The sequence below is a fragment of the Podarcis pityusensis genome (assembly GCF_964106645.2).
Source record: "Podarcis pityusensis genome assembly, chromosome: 7".
NCBI classification, from domain to species: Eukaryota; Metazoa; Chordata; class Lepidosauria; order Squamata; family Lacertidae; genus Podarcis; species Podarcis pityusensis.
The window spans coordinates 25,930,222-25,949,017 of NC_138031.1; the positions used below are offsets into that span (position 1 = coordinate 25,930,222).

The following is an 18,796-nucleotide window of genomic DNA, read 5'->3' on the forward strand; positions in this document are numbered from 1 at the left end:
TTTATATACAGTGTGTGGGTTGGCTGCTACATGACTTTGGAATGAACCGGGGTTTTCAGTAATTCAGTGCCTCGTTTGCCACCTCCCACGTTTACCTTAGGATGGGCCAACTGGCATCCAACCCCAGAATTTCAAAACACGAACTCTTACAAGCAAGGTATAAAAGGGAAAAAAACGCATGGAGTTCTGCAAGATTCGACTTGTTTCCCCACTCCCTGCTGAATTGTTCTCTTACGGGTTAAAATAGTTCAAACCGAGAGCCAAAGTACATTTTACACCCAAACACAATTAATTAATGAATACATTGAAACCCCACCCATTTCCTTCAAGGAGCTCAAGGTGACATACCTGGCACTCAAACCTTTCATATTATTCTTACAACAACCCTGCGGTGCTGGTTAGGCAAGAGCTGGAGACTGTGGTATAACTGACTTGTAAAAGCGATATGTGGTAAATGTTTTGTAGAGAGATGTTTGCTAGCTGTAAGCTAAGGTGTGAGTGCAAGGGGGAAAGTGAGAGAGGGAGGGGATGTTTAGAAATAAAGGCAAGTCAGAGTCAACATGAGAGATAAAATTATGCTATTTTGGCTCTGTCAATTTTTCATTTCCCCAATCTTAAATTCAGTACACCACATTTCTGCATCAATTTGTGATTATTATTATTTTAAACAGAAAAAGCCTTCATGAAAATTCACTAGCGTTTTAGTGTAAATTTCTCCCAATAAACGCCACCTCTGGTGCAGGGAGAAAAGTGAAAGCTCCATTGCAGTAGTGAAAGTCTGCTCTTGCAACACCAGGATCCTGCCCTATCAACGAATTTTGTAAGCTGTCTTTAAAAACTGAAAAGTGGTACATACATCCCCTCTTTTTTGTAAACATTGAAGCATAAGATTGTTTTTTTTATTTTTACAAGGGTGGGGACTGAGGAAGTTTTACAAGATAGTTCTGAAAGAACATGAATAATTTTTTGTTTTGTTTTGGGTTTTTTTTTGGAGAAAGAAGCTGCTGTTTTGGAGATCTTTTAAGCTCTGTGTAAAAGGGTGGCTCAGCTGTGATGTCATTCTAGGAGCCTTAATGAATGAAATTAACGGATAATGGAATATCAGATGAGGCAAGAATACGAGGGAAAGGGACGTCAATATTCAAGAAATGGGTAGGTGGAGGAAATTATAAGCAGGGAGGAAAGCTGTACAGTATATGGAAAAACTGACTCAAGCATTAAACATCTGAAGGCTTGGGTTCCTTTTCATCATTTGCACTCAAAGAAACTGCCAGAGAGAGACATTTTGCTGCTGATTTACTTCCATTAAGAGCTACCGGTACTTCAGTCACTTCTGGACTTTGAAATATTTTTGAGACACTTTGATCTTACCCCCATCCTGCCTCAGTCACATGTACGTCCTGGGCGGTGGGGACACACACACACACGCACACACACACACACACACACACACACACACACAAACTTCATACAAGGCCAGCCTAAGACATTTTACAGCCTGAAGTGGAGCAACAAACCATTCCCTCACAGTTCAAGTTGTACAGCGGGGGTGGGAGCTGTTTCAGCCAAAGGGCCATATTCCTTTCTGCGCTATCTACTGGGGGGCCAGATGGCAGTGGTATGTGGGGCCAGAGGCAAAAGTAGACAGAGCGCTAAATGTGATTTTTTTCCTTTGTGCAGTAGCTTAGTTTCCACACACAAACACTTCTCTACCTCCATCTAGGAAGCGAGAAGCAAAGATATATTCCAGCAACCAGGCAAAGAGGGTGCAAGCCAGACTGGCAAGGGGTGTGGCAGGGGTTCCCCATTGCTGGTATATATTACCTCAGAAAGCCAGTCAAGTTATTTCGGTGCCTGAAGCAAAAAGATATTCCAACCTCCCACACAGTAAACACAGAACAATAATAACTTAATTTTTTTGCTGTTTGATGGTAGGGCTGGCCATGATAGGACCCAGTTGTTTGGATCCATTCTGCTGCACATATGAAAGCCTTGCAAATATAAGCTGTACCATTAACAGAGGGAGCAGATTTGAGAAGATGAAGCCATGTGTCGCGTACTAGGGCTGTTTGTTGGCTCCAGCTGAATCCCAGCTCCAAAACTAAATTGGGCCAATTGGGCTGAGGTAGCCCCAGATCAACTGGGCTCAGTTCAGGTCCATCTGTGGCAGTCTAGGGCTGGCAAAGGAGGGGGTCACTCAGCTGGTGAGAACTGAGGGTGGGGAGGAGATGCAGGGAGGAAGCTGGCCTGCGTGCATTCCTGTCTCCCTCCACTGCATGTTTAATGAAGGCACAATTAAATACTGTGCAAGGCCCCCAATTCAGTTATGGGCCTAGATCTGGGTTGGGTTGGTCCCACGTTATCCTGGGAGGGATCAGGTTTGCTCTGAAGCACCAGATCATGCCTCAAATCAGATAGGGTGGGCTGTGTACAGCCCTAATTTTAACTCAGCTCTGTTTTGTCTATTCAAATGAATAGGTTTTTCAAGTGGGATAGCTCCATTTGCACATCAAAGCTGTCACCTCCATAAAAAAAAAGTCTGGATCAGAGGGAATGTATCTGTGCTAAGGGAATGATGTTAGAGGACATATTTCTTATGGGCTTCTCAGCAATGTGTAAAGGGGTGTATACAATGATTGGAACCTGAGTTGCTGACCTGAGCCCTGAAATGCATGTAAAAGGCCAGAGGAAGAGCATTGGTACTTCCCACATCCTCTTTCAGTTCTATGTGTGAGCTCAGTTCAGCACGCAAGCTGCCGACCAGAGCCTTAAAAAGCACACAAAGCTTTCCAAGGCTCAGATTGTCGTGCGTCTGAACAGTGGAACAGAAAGCAGAACATCTAAGAGGGTAAGAGGGGAAAGGAGCCTAGGGCAATGAAACAAGCTGGGAGACAGCTGGAATGCGAGTGGAGAAAAGATTCGGTCGAATGCAATCAAACACTGGCGAGGGCTCATGATTGAGCCGACCTAGTGGCAGTGAAGGCAGCAAAGAAGGCATACAGTGGTACCTCGGGTTAAGTACTTAATTCGTTCTGGAGGTCCGTTCTTAGCCTGAAACTCTTCTTAACCTGAGGTACCACTTTAGCTAATGGGGCCTCCTGCTGCTGCCGCCGCGCGATTTTCTGTTCTTATCCTGAAGCAAAGTTCTTAACCTGAAGCACTGTTTCAGGGTTAGCAGAGTCTGTAACCTGAAGTGTATGTAACCTGAGGTACCACTGTACTTTGTTGCAGCGGCGTAGCGTGAGTTGTCAGCACCCGGGGCAAGGCAAGTAATTTGCGCCCCCTAACCCGGGGCAAGGCAAGTAATTTGCGCCCCCCCAACCCCTAACCTGCCGATCTGAGTCGAGTTGCTGCTGGCGCTGCCGCCCAAACCACGCCGCTTGCCCGGAGGAGGAGGGGGGCAGAGAGGCGAGGAAAATGCAACATGGCCCAGCAGCTGCAGCAGCAGCAGCGGAGGCGGGGCTGTGAGGAGGGGCTGCCTGGCACGTCCTCCGCGGCCCTGACGCGCGGGGCTGAGAGCCGCTGCCTGCCGGACGCCTTCAGCCCGGGCGCGCGCACAGCTCGTCGGTTCCACGAGACATGGGGCTCTGCTACAGCCTGCGCCCGAGGCTCTTCGGCGACTCCGGAGGCAGCGAGCGCGCCCCCCCAGATGTTGCGCCCGGTGCGGCCGGCCCCCCTGGCACCCCCCACGCTACGCCACTGCTTTGTTGTCACCATTGCAACCATTGGAGAACTTTTCTGGGTAGTGCAGGGCCTCTTCCTTCAATCTGGCCTGAAGGATTTGGTAGAACCGACGGTAGCTTGCTATGACTTGTTTGCAAACCATTTCGAGGACAAAACTGCTTACATCCACTAGGATCTTGACTCCACTGTAGTAGCAGATAAGTCTCAAGGGGTGTCCAGAGCACTATTTAGTCCTGTTGTGTTGGGTGAGTTTCAGTTAGTAAGGGACAACGATGCGGACAAGGTGCTTTGATCAGTTAAGGCGACAACGTGCGCTCTGGACCCTTGCCCAACTTGGCTAATAAAAACTAGCAGGGAGGGGACAGTTGGCTGGGCCAGGGAGGTGATTAATGCTTCCTTGTGAGAGGGGGTGATCCCTTCCTGCTTGTAACTTCCGACCAGCTGCTAGTCTCTCCTTCTTGGGCAAGGTTCTTGAGCGGGTGATTGCAAACCAGATCCAGGTGTTCTTCAAGGAAACTAATCTTCTAGTTCCATTTCAGTCGGGGTTTACACTCGGTTTGGGTACAGAAATTGCTTTTGTCACCCTGTATGATAATCTCTGTCAGGAGAGAGACAAAAAAAAATGTGTCCCTGTTAATTCTCCTCAACCTCTGAGTGGCATTTGATGCCATCAACCATGGTATACTTATGAAGCGGCTGTCTAGGTTGGGGGTGGATGGCACCACTTTTGGTGGTTCCAGTCCTACTTGGATGGATGTTTCCAGAAGCTGATGCTTGGGGAGTCTTTTTCGGCCCTGTGGAGCCTTCCTTGAGGTTCCTCAGAGTTTGATTTTATCCTCTATGCTGTTTAACATCTACAAGAAACCACTAAGTAGGGTTATACAGAGGTTTGAAGTAAGCTGTCAAGCCCTACTTCTCCTTTACATCTGCAGGTGAGGCAGTGGGTGTGCTGGACTGTTGTCTTTCCTCAGTAATGGACTGGATGAGAGCCAACAAACAGAAGCTCAATCCAGTTAAGACTGAGGTACTGTTAGTGGGTGGTTCCCTAGAACAGATGGATGAGAGGTTGCCTGCTCATGATGGGGTTATACTCCCTCTGAAGGAGCAGGTACATAGCTTGGAAGTTGCTTGAGGCTCAGGTACCCTTCGTTGTACAGAGTGCCTTCCATCAGCTTTGGCTGGTGGTCCAAAATCCTGAGAAGTGTGATTTGTTGAGGGCACTGATAGTTGTTAGGAGACCCATTTTCTCTTCACAGAGCTACAATTCCTAGAGTGTTTTGTCAATCAATCCCTCTTCCCAGGGAATTCTGAGAACTGCAGCTTCACTGCCCTCAACAAATTAACTTCCCAGGATTCTTTGGGGAGGGAACCATGACTATTAAAAGGAGTATAATAGTGCTTTGAATGAATGGAATGGTACTCAGCTAAGTTTTACTCAAAAGTAGACCTATTGGACTGGATTCAACAAAATAGATATGCTAGCAGGAGTCAGCACAACAGGGCTTTTACCCCTTTCTCCTCCCCCTGTGTGCCCCCACACCATCACCTCTAAGGAGTCAGGAGAAACCCCAGAACGACATTTCATATAATAGTTCTTTAACTGTATGGTTTATGGTTTGGATGTGACTGATTAACTGAATAGCATCATAGATAAGTTATGATGGTGCACCAATTCCTGATTTTTTGAGCTTGGCTGATAGCCATTATAACAAAAAAAATGATATGATTGTAACAATGGACTGTGAAGGGTTATCCCTTCTTTACATTTTTGATAATCGTTGCTCAAATATTACATGTATTGAAGCAACCTCATTCTCGGTATGTTTTTCAACCAGTTCTATGATTCAGTCAATAAAAACTCACATGAAAGTTCAGGGGGTGAAAGATACGTGACTTGGAGGTGTGTTTGAGTGTGTGAAAGAGGGATTTGCTCTGCTCCAAACTGCTCCTTTGCATTTTATTTACCATGGTTGCCATTTCAAGCCACACCTTTCCGTTTAAGATCGGGACTTGTCAATGAAGGAAGTTAATGTTTGATCAAAACCCTGCAGAGAGGCTTAGAAACTGCCAAGGGTTCTGAGAGACACAGGCAGGCACCACCATCTTGGGCAGGTGTGGAAATACCCTTCGGAACAGATCAAGGTTTTTGTGCACCAGGTAAGAGGTGATCTTTTAAACAAGTTTTATTGGGGAGGTTTTCATACCGTATGAGATTCTTTTGATCGTTCTTGTCAGTGAGAATTTGCTTCCCTGCTGCTTGTGAGGGCTGTTTGCTGTTGCGAGCCAGTCTCTGTTAGGAGTTTCTTTTGTTTGTTACAAAATCCAAAAGTTCTTTTGTGGAGGACGAGGCTACCAGTGGCTATTAGCCACAATGGGTATGTTCTTCTACCTGCACTGCTGGCGGCAGTGTTTCTTGAATGCCAGTATAGTGGTACCTCAGGTTAAGTACTTAATTCGTTCCGGAGGTCTGTTCTTAACCAGAAACTGTTCTTAACCTGAAGCACCACCTTAGCTAATGGGGCCTCCTGTTCCTGCTGCGCCACTGCCGCGTGATTTCTGTTCTCACCCTGAAGCAAAGTTCTTAACCCGAGGAACTATTTCTGGGCTAGCGGAGTCTGTAACCTGAAGCGTATGTAACCTGAAGTGTATGTAACCCGAGGTACCACTTTAGCTGAGAATCACAAGTGAGGAGAGCATTGTTGTACCCACGTCCTGCTTCCTGTCTTCCTTTGGCTGGCCACTGTGAGAACCAGGACAAAATGGGCCTTTGGCCTGATCCACCAGGGCTTTTCTTATGCTCTTATGTCCCTGTCCATGTCAGGTGACGCAATCTATATTTCATATATCTGCAGGTAGAACTGGAGGGAACTAGAGAGAGAAAAGGGGAGCTTGCACTAAGCATCCTCCCTAGAGGAAGGGTGCAGACGGTGGACTGTATGATAACAGTAGTGAGCCCCTATTATTGCACTCTCAATAGCATCCCTGCTGGGTGTTCCCTCGGTTCCCTGCTACTTTGAAAGCCCTCACTGTTTCTGGGGGAAAGAGTTCCTTAGTTTGTGCCTTGATTCGTCCCACTTGGAGTCTATTTTCTATCCACCTTTGATTATAAAGAACCAAGAGAAACCTCAGTCCCTTACATTATAGGGCAGTTAAGACAGGATATTGTTTTTAGGTCCAAAGGTTCTTTTCCTCCAGTGCAAAGAGCTTTCTCAGGTGGAGGAAGCCTCCTTCTGACTGAGGAGGGAAACCTTTGGATCCAATCCGTCTGCTTGCTGTGGGGCAGAAGAAGGGACTTATTGCAAAGGAGACCCTATGCACCATAATCTGTGCTTGTCCTACCTTCCTGCCAACTCCCCTTGCTTAACTGGTGATTTGCTTTGTCTGAGTTTTCCTTTTATCTAAAAAGAAAATCTGATACCTACTACCTCCCAATGAACAAAGGGGAGTCATATCCTCGTGGGAAAGGGTTTTTCTGTCTGGAGAGGCCCCATGGTGGTTTGCAGTGGTGGCTGCTGCCCATTGTGACAGGCAGGGAGGCCAACAGTAGATGGCGCCAGAGGAGCTGAACCAGCTAATTCTGGTTTTATTCCTGTCCTCCTCCCTGCAGAGTTCTACCAGGGGCAACACTAAGGAGAAAGCTGACAGGCAGTGGCAGCCCCTGAATTGGTTGTAAGGAACAAAACAGGCAAGTGGGGCTGGCTGAGGGGAAACTGAGGTTGCTGGGCCAGCGCTCCATTAGCCCCTTCCACTGGTAGTACAGTTGAATGGAGTTACTTGCTTGCCTGAACATTTAAACCAGCTCATAACAGCTACTCAAGATCTTTTCTGTGAATGTTTTATAGGAATTGGAATAATTGGAATGGAAGTTCTCACCAAGATGCTTAAAATATATCCACATCACTTTGGGTGTCTCCTCATACTTCATCTGGTAAGTCAAGAAACACCATAGGAACTCTCTAAATAACTATTTGGGAAGAAACACTTTATTCTGGCCATATGCCATGGCAAGTTCAGAGATCACGATGGGAAGAGTCTTTTGTTGTGTGCTTTGTTTGTTAATTTATTTATTTATACATTTTCTAATTTGCGCTAATCCAGAGGATCATGGCAGGAAAATCAATGTCCTTTTCCCACAGCCGCAACAGATAGATAGGAGACAGGGATTGTCCCTTGTTTGAGTTAATGAATGCGGAGAAATTGCTTGTGAAAATTTATCAGCATTATAGAGTGACTTTCTCCTGGTGTAAAGTTTTTGTATGCTTTCTTTGGGCAATATATACACTTTCGCAAGCAATTTCTCCATATGTAATGCGTTTTTTGTAATTTTCATGAATACAGTGGTACCTCGGGTTAAGTACTTAATTCGTTCCGTACGTCCGTTCTTAACTTGAAACTGTTCTTAAGCTGAAGCACCACTTTAGCTAATGGGGCCTCCTGCTGCTGCCCTGCCGCCGGGGCACGATTTCTGTTCTCATCCTGAAGCAAAGTTCTTAACCCGAGGTACAATTTCTGGGTTAGCGGAGTCTGTAACCTGAAGCGTCTTTAACCTGAAGCGTATGTAACCCGAGGTACCACTGTATGTGTATTTTATGCATTCTTTCCCCTAACAGACACATTTTTGTACAACTGGAGAACCGCACCGCAAAATTTAGAGAAGGCTGAGTTTTGAAAGATAATTGCTGTCTGGTTTGTGCATTGCTTTAGGAAGTGAGAATTAAGGAGTCAAATATCTTCCCCATTCCTAGCAATAAGTGGACACCTGCACAATTTTGGGAAACTTATTTTTTTTAAAAATACTTTCATTTTTAAAATTAATGTTCAAGAAAGTTTGGAAGCTGTTCAGTTCCTAACTGTACAATACCAGCACAGGAGAAAGCAGCAAACAGCATTAAGACTAACATAGCAGAGCAATGCATCACCCATTTGTAAACCTTTCATTTTAAATTTTTGGAGAGAAAAAACTGGGATGTGCTTCTTGAGTCCCACCTAGGGATGGGGGAGAAATTTGTTTCACTTTACAATTTTAGACAAATCAACCTAATTTCCACTATCTGAAACAGTACACAAACCAAAAGACAGCCATTCTCTGGAATTTGTAATGCAGTGCCCCAAGATGAAGAAAAGTTTTAAGATTTGTATTTTAGGGGGAAATGTGAATAAAAATGCATATGCTTCTGAGAATAACATATTGTTACAGGCCACCCAAATCTGCATAGCAGTGTGAGATTCCAGGAGTTTCAACTGCATTCACCCAGGGTCTGTGTTTCCTTTCGGACAATGAGGCACATCAGAGACTGTGGTGTCTTCATGATATATGGTTTATTTACACACAGTGCTTTTTTCTGAGGGTACGCAGGGGTACGCATACCCCTAAACATTTTGTGAACCTAAGTTTGGCCTCATTGAGGGGCAATATTTTAATATGAGTAGGAAAATGAGAGTCCCCCTAAACATTTTTTTAAAGAAAAAAGCACTCTTTACACATATATCAAACCTGAGCCCACGATGGAGGTGCTGACAGCACTGAGGCTCCAAGATGTTCTTGCTTCTTCCATAGTCACAGCAGCCTTGGACTTAAGCAGACCTCAGCCATTGCTCTTATTTATTGACTCTCCCTCCATCCTGCTGCTTACTATCTCCATTGCAACCCTAACTCCTAACTGCAATCCTAACACCTCCACTCCAAAAACGCTGGTGCTGGCTTTTAAAACTAACTTTCAATTGAGGGAGGGAGCCCACTCATTTGCAAAAGAGATATACCCTTGATCTTTTGTCATCCTGATCATTCATTCCCCCCGCCTCCCAGACTACTGCCTCAAGTTAGTCCTGGCTTAATTAGCTTTTGACACACCACAGGAAGCAAACCTACACATGTTTACTCAGATGTTTACCCCATTCTATTTAATGGGACTTCCAATTAACTTTGCATAGGATTGCAGTCTGTTAGGACTAGTAGAAATCAGTGTGCCTTTGGGGTAGAGGTATTAGAAGCAATACCTTAGCATGTTGACACTTAACTAAACCCTCTGCCCAGAAGCTCCCTTACAACTGACCTGTATGTTGTCATCCTTGAGTGGGATATCTATGGAAAGAAATACGATATTTAAAATATATATCAAATTAAGTTAAATTATTCCCTCTATTTCTAAAGTTCAGAGGGGAATGTGGATCCTTATGTAGCCAGAGAGGAATAATATATCACGAAGCTTATGGGAACCCTGAGGTTGGCAGAAGTACAAAAATCCTTTGGAAGAAAACCCCCAAAATAGCCCCATGAAGACTGAAGCAGACTCAGTGGCCGTGGAATGCTGACATATTGCTGGGGAAGCGAGTGGGAATGGAATGGAGTATTTTTGAGAAGGGTGTGGCTGGTTAAACAGCAATACTACACTCTGCAAAAATTTGTTGCAGATCCCACTTGTCAATAGCACAATACCTATTTTTTTCTCTGAGAACCAAATGTCCATTTATATTTTAAAAAGCAGATATATTTCATAATTATATTGTGGAACAGGCACCCAACAATACTTCTTCATACCTCTGACTTGATATATGGCATGATTGGATTTAACCTAATTTGGTTTTTCAGCAGCAAATTAACTGGTTTGCTGTCATCAGACAAAAGCACCACAGTCCAGTATCAGTGACCCACACTACATTATGCCCACAAACTACATATTCATCTCCTTGACGTCCCCATGACTTTTGTGTGTCTGATTCGGAGTATACTTTTCCCCAGGCAGGTGATCTGGATTGTCTGCTCCCTCTGCAAATCAGACAAGCCATAGGCAGGAGTGGCCCAAGACATTTTGCACCTTCCCAAATCCATGTCCAGAAGCCAATCAGACTGGCAGTGGTATCTTGCTTTAATAGCTATCCTGTAACAGTATTCTCATTGGCAGTAGGGAGCAGCAAGCTACCTTAGACCACACAACACAAGCCATTTGGCACACACAGCTCTGTCCTCCAACACCTGCCCACCCAGCACTGCCACCTGAGGCAGCTAATCTCTACTGGTATAGCTTGCCCTGGCAGTATAAAGGGTAAAGGGTAAAGGACTCCTGGACGGTTAAGTCCAGTCAAAGGCGACTATGGGATTGTCGCGCTCATCTCGCTTTCAGCTGACGTTTGTCCGCAGACAGCTTTCTGGGTCATGTGGCCAGAATGACTAAACCGCTTCTGGCACAACAGGACACTGCTGGACGGAAACCAGAGCACACGGAAAAGCCATTTACCTTCCTGCCACAGTGGTACCTAGTGTGCTTTCGAACTGCTAGATTAGGCATGAGCTGGGACAGAGCAACAGGAGCTCACCCTGTTGCGGGGATTTGAACCGCCAACCTTCTGTTCAGCAAGACCAAGAGGCTCAGTGGTTTAGTAATGGTCAGTCCCCTACTGAACAAACGATAAGGATGGCTCACGCTTCCTGCATATTCTAAAGGAAACAAATAATATCTGCTTTCTCTTCTGCTGCAAGAGAACAGGAAACCTTGTTGTAGACATGGAACCATGGATTTTTGTACTATGGCTGCTGCCTCTGACCTGACGTGAGATCCTATGAATCATCATGCTGCTTTTTAAATATTTCTTGCCAGGGATTTTACTGACGGTTGAAACTGTCCTTTGCTTGCAGCCATTTTATGCAGGCGTTGGAGCAGCTGCCAAACAGTAAATGGAACGAGGAAATAGAAGGAAGTGCCCCTCCTCACTGTTTCATTAAATAATGATTCACCAGGCAGCCCAACATTTTACAGCTCACATAAAACATTTCTAATTGACAGGGAAGGATCTATACACTGATATAAGAACTAAACTTTGAACCCTAGATTTCGGTTAGAGAATTGGACTTTGCTCTTTCCAAACAGACATATTTCCCTATAAAATATGACAAAAGCAGACCTCTATAAACACTTCACCCAATAAAAGATCTTGTTTAATTATACAGAGCTCAGTGTATTCCTTTCACCCATTTCGAAGAAAGGAAATGCTATGAACATCATTGGGGCCTTTGGCACAATGTAAGCTAGTGGAACAGATAAACTAGAGAACTAGAGAACCTAAATTAGGATAGGAGCACACACACAATTTAAAATGGAGAGACATTCATGCATAATTGCTAAACCATGGCTTGGCCATCAAGGGCATGCATATTCCCGTTTCTCCTCACATGTTCTGATTCTGTAACTTAGTCCCACAAATCAAGCAACCAACAGGTTGTCTCTAAGACAGAATCTGAAAATCACTTCAGATCATTGGTTCCAGTTCTGGTTTAGAAGCAATCTCTAGTTTATCAGAACTGGGCATCATAGTAAACTATGGTTTGGCCAAACCAGGAAGTGAAGGAAGAAGCTAGAGCTTGAGATGGTGAGATGGAAGGGGAATAGGAGGCAGGAGCACATAAGCCTGAGCTGGTGTAGTGAGAGAGAAATGCCTCACCTTCTGCTCTGGCAGGTGTGAACTAGCAGAGCTTGAGAAGCAGCAGTGTATCTGCCACTCTGCTCTACCCACCTTTGGATTGCTCTGAAATTAAAACAAAGGTTCCCCAGCTGTAAGAACTTGTAGAACAGATGATTGTATATGTATTTATAATGAAGGATAAAGGCAAAGAAGAAAAGGTAAAACAGTTGATTAAAGGACAGAGAATGATACTCCTTTTCAAGTATTCATTCTTTGAAAAAAAAAATGGAACTAGAACAAAAATTTCCTCAGAACACAGTGTTAGTTGTGGGCTGTTCTATGTACAAGCAAAATATAATAAGGGGTGGGAGGTGAGGGATCACTAGAAAATGGACTCCATGCCAAATGTTTGTCTTTGGCAAAAAAGACCACCTTAGCCTTCGCAGTATCAGTCAAATGAAAGTCTGAAAGAAATATCCCATGTGCCTTTAGTTTAGAAGGGCAATAGAGCATATGCGTTGGAAAAAGCTTTGCTTTACAGCATCTATTATCTCTACAGGAGCTCTTGCAAGATACTAGGTGGGGAATCAACCTTCGAACAACATGTGCACATGCAACACTTTAATGGACTGTTGAACTTGAGTCATTCCACCCACCCATGAATGCTCTGTAGTCACCCTAGCATTTATGACAAAAGGCAATATACCCTGATCCTATTGTGGAAACAGCATATAAGAACTATGCATCTGTTACGAAATGCATGTTTGGCTCCAGAAGGTAGCTACTTGCATTTCATGAGCTCAGTGGGACCAACTTTCAAGTGTGTGTAGGATTGCATCTTTACTTACACAGGCTTCATTGTTCTAAGCAGCATGAATGAGTTTGCAAATACTCACAGTATGCTAAATCTTCCATTTTCACCATTCACATTTTCTAGTGGGGAACTGCAAAGGAACGAATCAATTCACATTCTATAACTGATTATTTTCGAACTCTAAAATCTGAAAGTCAAATTCTCTTGTGGGCATCTCTGGATTGCTTAGACTTCTGCAAACTTCACATATAAAAACTTAGAAGCTATGTTACTGCTAAATAGCTATCTATTCATCTATATTATTGTGTCACACAGTATCTATCAAATGTTGTAAGGAGAAATTCCCTTTTTCAGCCAATGCAGTGTCACCGCTGCTGCAACAATGACACAGAATTACAATTATATCGCCCTGGTAGGAGGACCAAAGTTTTATTAATTAATATGGACAATATTAATAATCTGGGACCCTTTCTCATTTTTCCTGCAGGTCATTTGCCAAGGTACAGATGACCCACATATAAGTGGGCCTCTGGAGGACAAGACTTTTTCTGTTCAAGAGGGGAGGACAGGAATCACCTATATCTATCGGGTAAACGGACGTCTAAAGTCTTCACTTTCAAAACTGTTTGATATTTGAGAATGGGAAACTGGAGTTCTGATTTGTTTCTTTTCCTCATGTACTAGTTTACATTGCAACCTCCGACTGTCAAGCTGAGACTGACTGGTGTGACAGACGGCAAAATATATATTTACCCGAAAGATTGGTCTCTGTATGTTAATGGGTCTCTGGACTGGGAAACCAGAAACGTCTACAATCTACAGGTAAAAGAAAGATGTGGCATTTTTGTTTCTTTCTAATATTTTATTTAAATACTCCCAGTCAAAGCCCTCTCAAGTTGGCTTCCAAGTACACTATAACTAAGTACAGCCATAAAAATGAATAAAAACCAGTCATAAAAGCAACATCCATCTCAAAAAATACTAACCCATCACAATGACCATAGGGACATAGGAAGCTGCCTTACACACCAAGTTACACCACTCGTCCATCTTACCCAGTACTGACTGCACTGGCTGGCAGTGGCTCTCCAGGGTTTCAGACCAGAAATCTTTCCCACTCCTACCTGGAAATGCTAGAGATTGAACCTAGGAGCCTTTGCATGCAAGACAGAAACTCTATCACTGCCCTATGGCCCTTTCCCTTAGAACCAATAGGTAAAGGTAAAAGGTAAAGGACCCATGGATGGTTAAGTCCAGTCAAAGGTGTTATGTACTGAGTTGAATAGGATCCAAAATGCAGCAGCCTCATTGGTCCTAGAACAATAGGATCCAAAATGCAGCAGTCTGGTCCTAGAACAATAGGATTCAGAATGCAGCAGTCTGATTGGTCCTAGAACAATAGGATCCAGAATGCAGCAGTTGGTCCGCAGGAGCCACCCAGTCCAGCTCCAGGTGGAAGTGAATCCGCAACCTGATTGGCCTACAGGAGAATCCCGGAATTAGCCAATCACGTGGGACTCATTGTGTAAATAATGTATATAAAGCAGACATTTTGGGGGAACTAGCATTCCTCACTACTATGAGCTGAATAAAGAGCATGAAATCCACTCTCGACTCTGAGTATATTTCAACTCTGGGGTTGTGGTGCTCATCTCGCTTTCAGGCTGAGGGAGCTGCTGTTTGTCCACAGACAGCTTTCTGGGTCATGTGGCCAGCATGACTAAACTGCTTCTGGCGCAACGGAACACCGTGACGAAAACCAGAGTGCATGGAAACACTGTTTACCTTCCCGCCACAGTGGTACCTATTTATCTACTCGCATTGGCATGCTTACGAACTGCTTTGCCCTAAGAATTGGCTCCTATGACTCAGTTGCAGGCATTATTGGACTCTTAGGGTATACTCAGGGCTTTTTTCCAGCTGGAACTCACAGGAACTCAGTTCCGGCACTCTCAGGTTGGGAACATTGCCATTATAAGAGAACAAGGGAGACGTTCATGGTGAGTTCTGGCACCTTTTTTTCTAGAAAAATAGTACTGGGTATACTGATTATTTGGACCCATTCCAATTTAGGTTCAGTCCTGGATCCGGGACCAAATGAGCTTTCATCGCCTAATGAATGATCATTATCAAGAGAAGGATGATATGAGGCAGAGGACGGGAAACCACAATGGTATTTCCATATCACTCCTAACATGCAGTTCCATCCTAGCCAATTCAACTCAAACATGGAACGACAAAACTTTGTGACTTACCGTAAACTGCTTAAAGGTTTTGTTACAATGAGGTGGTACCTAAATCTTGTTAGATATACTTATTGAATGACCTTGTTTTGATATCTCTTCTTTCTGCCTCAAATTAGGTGGAAGGTCTGGATGAAAATGGGCAGAGAGTGAAAGGCCCATATTCTATCACAATAAATGTTATCGATGTCAATGACAACCCTCCACAATTTTCGCAGAGAGAGTACTTCGCAGCAGTGAGACAAAACTCCCGCCCAGGTATTTATTTCCACATTTACTTGACATTATTTGGGGCTTGTAATGATTGACAAATATGACATTAAGATTAACTTAAAACTGTGATTGTTAAGCTGTGTCCGAGGTGAAGAAAGGGGGGAAAGCAGAGGAGCTAAAAATTTCATAGACAATACCAAAGCTACTCTTTCGTTACAGAAGAGGTTATCCACTTCCCAAGTATAGTCATACCTCGGGTTGAAGTAGCTTCAGGATAAGCATTTTTGGGTTGAGCGCTGCAGCGACCTGGAAGTAACAGAGCATGTTACTTCCGGGTTTCGCCGCTCGCACATGCATCGACGGTCAAAATGACGTCATGCGCAGAAGCGGCGAATCATGACCCGTGGACACGCAGGCGCGCGGACGCAGTTTACGTTCACTTCTGGATGCGAACGGGGCTCTGGAACGGATCCCGTTCCCATCCAGAGGTACCACTGTACAACTTGCACCATCACTAAGCATACAATTGCAGGGGATCCCTGATCTCATGACTCTCCAGTTTGCGTGCATATGTGTTTCAGTTGTGTGTTTGGTACCTCATCTGGAAAGCTGTGCTCATTGTGGGCTGAGTAGTATATTATCCCACTTCTTTTCAAGTGGCTATGGTTGAGTCTGGCCAAACCTCCCCATTTCCACATTTCTCCCCCCTCTGGGTACCACAGCTGGGAATGTGAACCTGAAAGCTGACAAAATGGAGATTCAAATGACATAAAATAAGAGGGTAAATGCACAGTAATCATGAAACCCAGAAAGGTGTGGTTTTTGTGTGTGTGTTTTTGTAATTTGCTTGTCAAGTAAAATCAGCCAGAGGTAAATCAAACCCTTTCTCTTTTTATGTGGCATGGCAACCATTTATTTGTTTTGTGTGCCATGAAGACCAAATGAGAAAGCCACTTTGAACTCACAGAAACTTATGGAGAGATCTACCTGATTAAGGACTCAGGTTATTATTGTGCCTGTCTGGTATGCAGATACCAGATTGTCTGTTGTCATTCTCTTAACAGAATAAACAATCAGCCACTTTGGTCTTTGTTCGTGGTATATGTTTATTTATTGTTAGATATGCTTGTTCCAAGCTGTGAAAATTAAAAAAAAATTTTTTAAATAAATAACTCCAGAAAGTTAAAAATCCCAATGTGAAAGGTCACTATCATATTTTTACCTAGTGTGCTAGAATGCCAAGAAGACCTATTGATCTTTCTATTTTATAAACCAGGAATTTTGCTGTTTATTGTTCTGAAAACATTGCCCGGTTCCTTTAAACTAGAAAATTGTGGATTACTGTTGGTGGTTCATCTTCATTGGAGAATGATACCTTCTGTTTGTCTTTTTGATATGTCTTTATTTTTCTTTTTACACCCAAACAGGAAAGCCCTTCACATATGTCACTGCTACTGATCGTGATGATCCCACCACTCCTCATGCGCAACTGAGCTACAGCATTAGCAAACATTTCCCAGACCCTCATCAAACGATGCTTTTCCAGATTAACAATGTCACTGGAGCAATTTCCACAACTGCTGCTGGTAGGCAAGTCTACTTGTGGAACCAAGTTCCAAACAACTAAGCAGTCTGACTTGAAAAATTGGGCCAATCGTTGTTAATAATATAAGGTGGTCACATCCAACCCCCCCCCCCCCAAATTTCTGAACTACTTAGATTTGTGGGGAAGAAGCAGCTTTGCAAATGTGCCTTGAATTTCTGAGTGAATGTGTTATGTACTGAGTTGAATAGGATCCAAACTGTAGCAGTCTGATTGGTCCTAGAACAATAGGATCCAAAAGGCAGCAGTCTGATTGGTCCTAGAACAATAGGATTCAGAATGCAGCAGTCTGATTGGTCCTAGAACAATGCAGCAGTATGATTGGTTGGCAGGAACCACCCAATCCTGCTCCAGATAGAAGTGAATCCACAACCTGATTGGCTTACAGTAGAATTCCAGAATTAGCCAATCATGTGCAGCCCATTGTGTAAATAATGTATATAAAGCAGATACTGTGAGGGGACATTTATTCATTCCTCCTCACCACTATGAGCTGAATAAAGAGCATGAAATCACTTTGCGACTCTGAGTATATTTCACTGGCGACGAAGGTGGGATCCCGCTGAGCTGACTGCCACACACAGCACCGCAGCACCGCCAACTGCCGCACCGCTGCCTCGCACCGTGTATCCAGGCTTCAGCTCCGGGGCACAAGGAACTCAGAATGGCAGCCAACAGCAGCTTCTCGCCATTCAACCCAGCATCTGGAGACTGGGAAGCGTACGCCTCCCGTTTCACCTTCCTCCTAGAAGCCAAAGGGGTCACCGACGAAGAAGACGCCAAGAAGAGGGCGATATTCTTCAGCGTCTGCGGAGAGGAGACGTTTGAAATCGCCCGGGCTCTCCTTGCGCCTGAAGACGTCGCTACTGTTCCATACAAAACAATAATGGAACAGCTGAAGGGGCACTTTTCGCCGCAGCCCTCAGTGGTGGCTCGTCGAAATGCCTTCTACGCAAAGCGGCAAGCCCCTGGGGAAACCATAACTGGGTTTGTGACCTCTCTCCGCCAAGCCGCCCGGTTCTGCAACTTCTCAGAGCTGGAGAACATGCTTCGTGACCGCCTCGTCGGTGGCCTGAAGGATGAGAAGCTGCAACGACGCCTCTACGCTAAGAAGGACCTAACGTTCCAGGTCGCTCTGGAGGAGGCCCTGGCAACAGAAGCTGCCGAGAGGTCGACCCAAGAGGCACGGCCGAGCCTGCCATCCCAACCGAGGGTCCACCATGAAGACCTCACCGACGACTCAGGATCCGACAGGGAGGAGGTGCACCGAGTACAGCAGCGCACTCAAGCAGCGCACAGACCACAGCTGCCTCGACGAGAAGGAGGGAACTGCGCAAGCTGCGGGGAGAGTCACGAGAGGAGGACCTGCCGTTTCCGCAACGCAGAGTGCAGGCAGTGCAGAAAATCGGGACACATCGCCCGGGTGTGTCGGGCTCGGCCCACCCGACACCAGGCATCAGATGACCAATCCAAGAGCCCCAGGTCCCGGGGCCCAACGCACCAAGGCAACTCGACGGAGCTCACGGACTTCCAGGTATACCAGTTGCCCCACCCCAACGTAGAGAAAATTTATGTAGAGGTACAGATAGAGGGGGCCCCATGCCGCATGGAGCTTGACACGGGTTCAACTCTATCCATAATCTCGGCAAGGACCTTAAGGAAACTGTGTCCCACTGGGGGTCCCAAACTCAGGCCGGCCCCATTCACCCTCCGGGACTTCCAGAAACGTAAGGTCCCCACAATGGGGGTGGGGACCTTCAGGGTGCAATACCGAGGGCGGACGCGGCAACTGGACTTGCTTGTGGTCAAGGGCCCCTACATTAGCTTACTGGGATTGGCATG

At 45.0% G+C, this 18,796-nt stretch overlaps 1 protein-coding gene across 1 annotated transcript in view; it reads left to right on the forward strand.

Annotated features, from left to right (window-relative positions):
* Positions 1–5,707: 5,707 nt before the first annotated feature.
* The window catches only part of CDH17 (cadherin 17), a 40,925-nt gene continuing 27,836 nt past the window's right edge, over positions 5,708–18,796 (forward strand). Inside the window, exons 1-6 of the mRNA XM_081013352.1 lie at positions 5,708–5,841; positions 7,527–7,612; positions 13,383–13,484; positions 13,580–13,717; positions 15,258–15,396; positions 16,779–16,937. Coding sequence (XP_080869478.1) covers positions 7,544–7,612; positions 13,383–13,484; positions 13,580–13,717; positions 15,258–15,396; positions 16,779–16,937 — 607 coding nt within the window. The 5' untranslated portion in view covers positions 5,708–5,841; positions 7,527–7,543. The remainder of the gene's footprint in view (positions 5,842–7,526; positions 7,613–13,382; positions 13,485–13,579; positions 13,718–15,257; positions 15,397–16,778; positions 16,938–18,796) is intronic.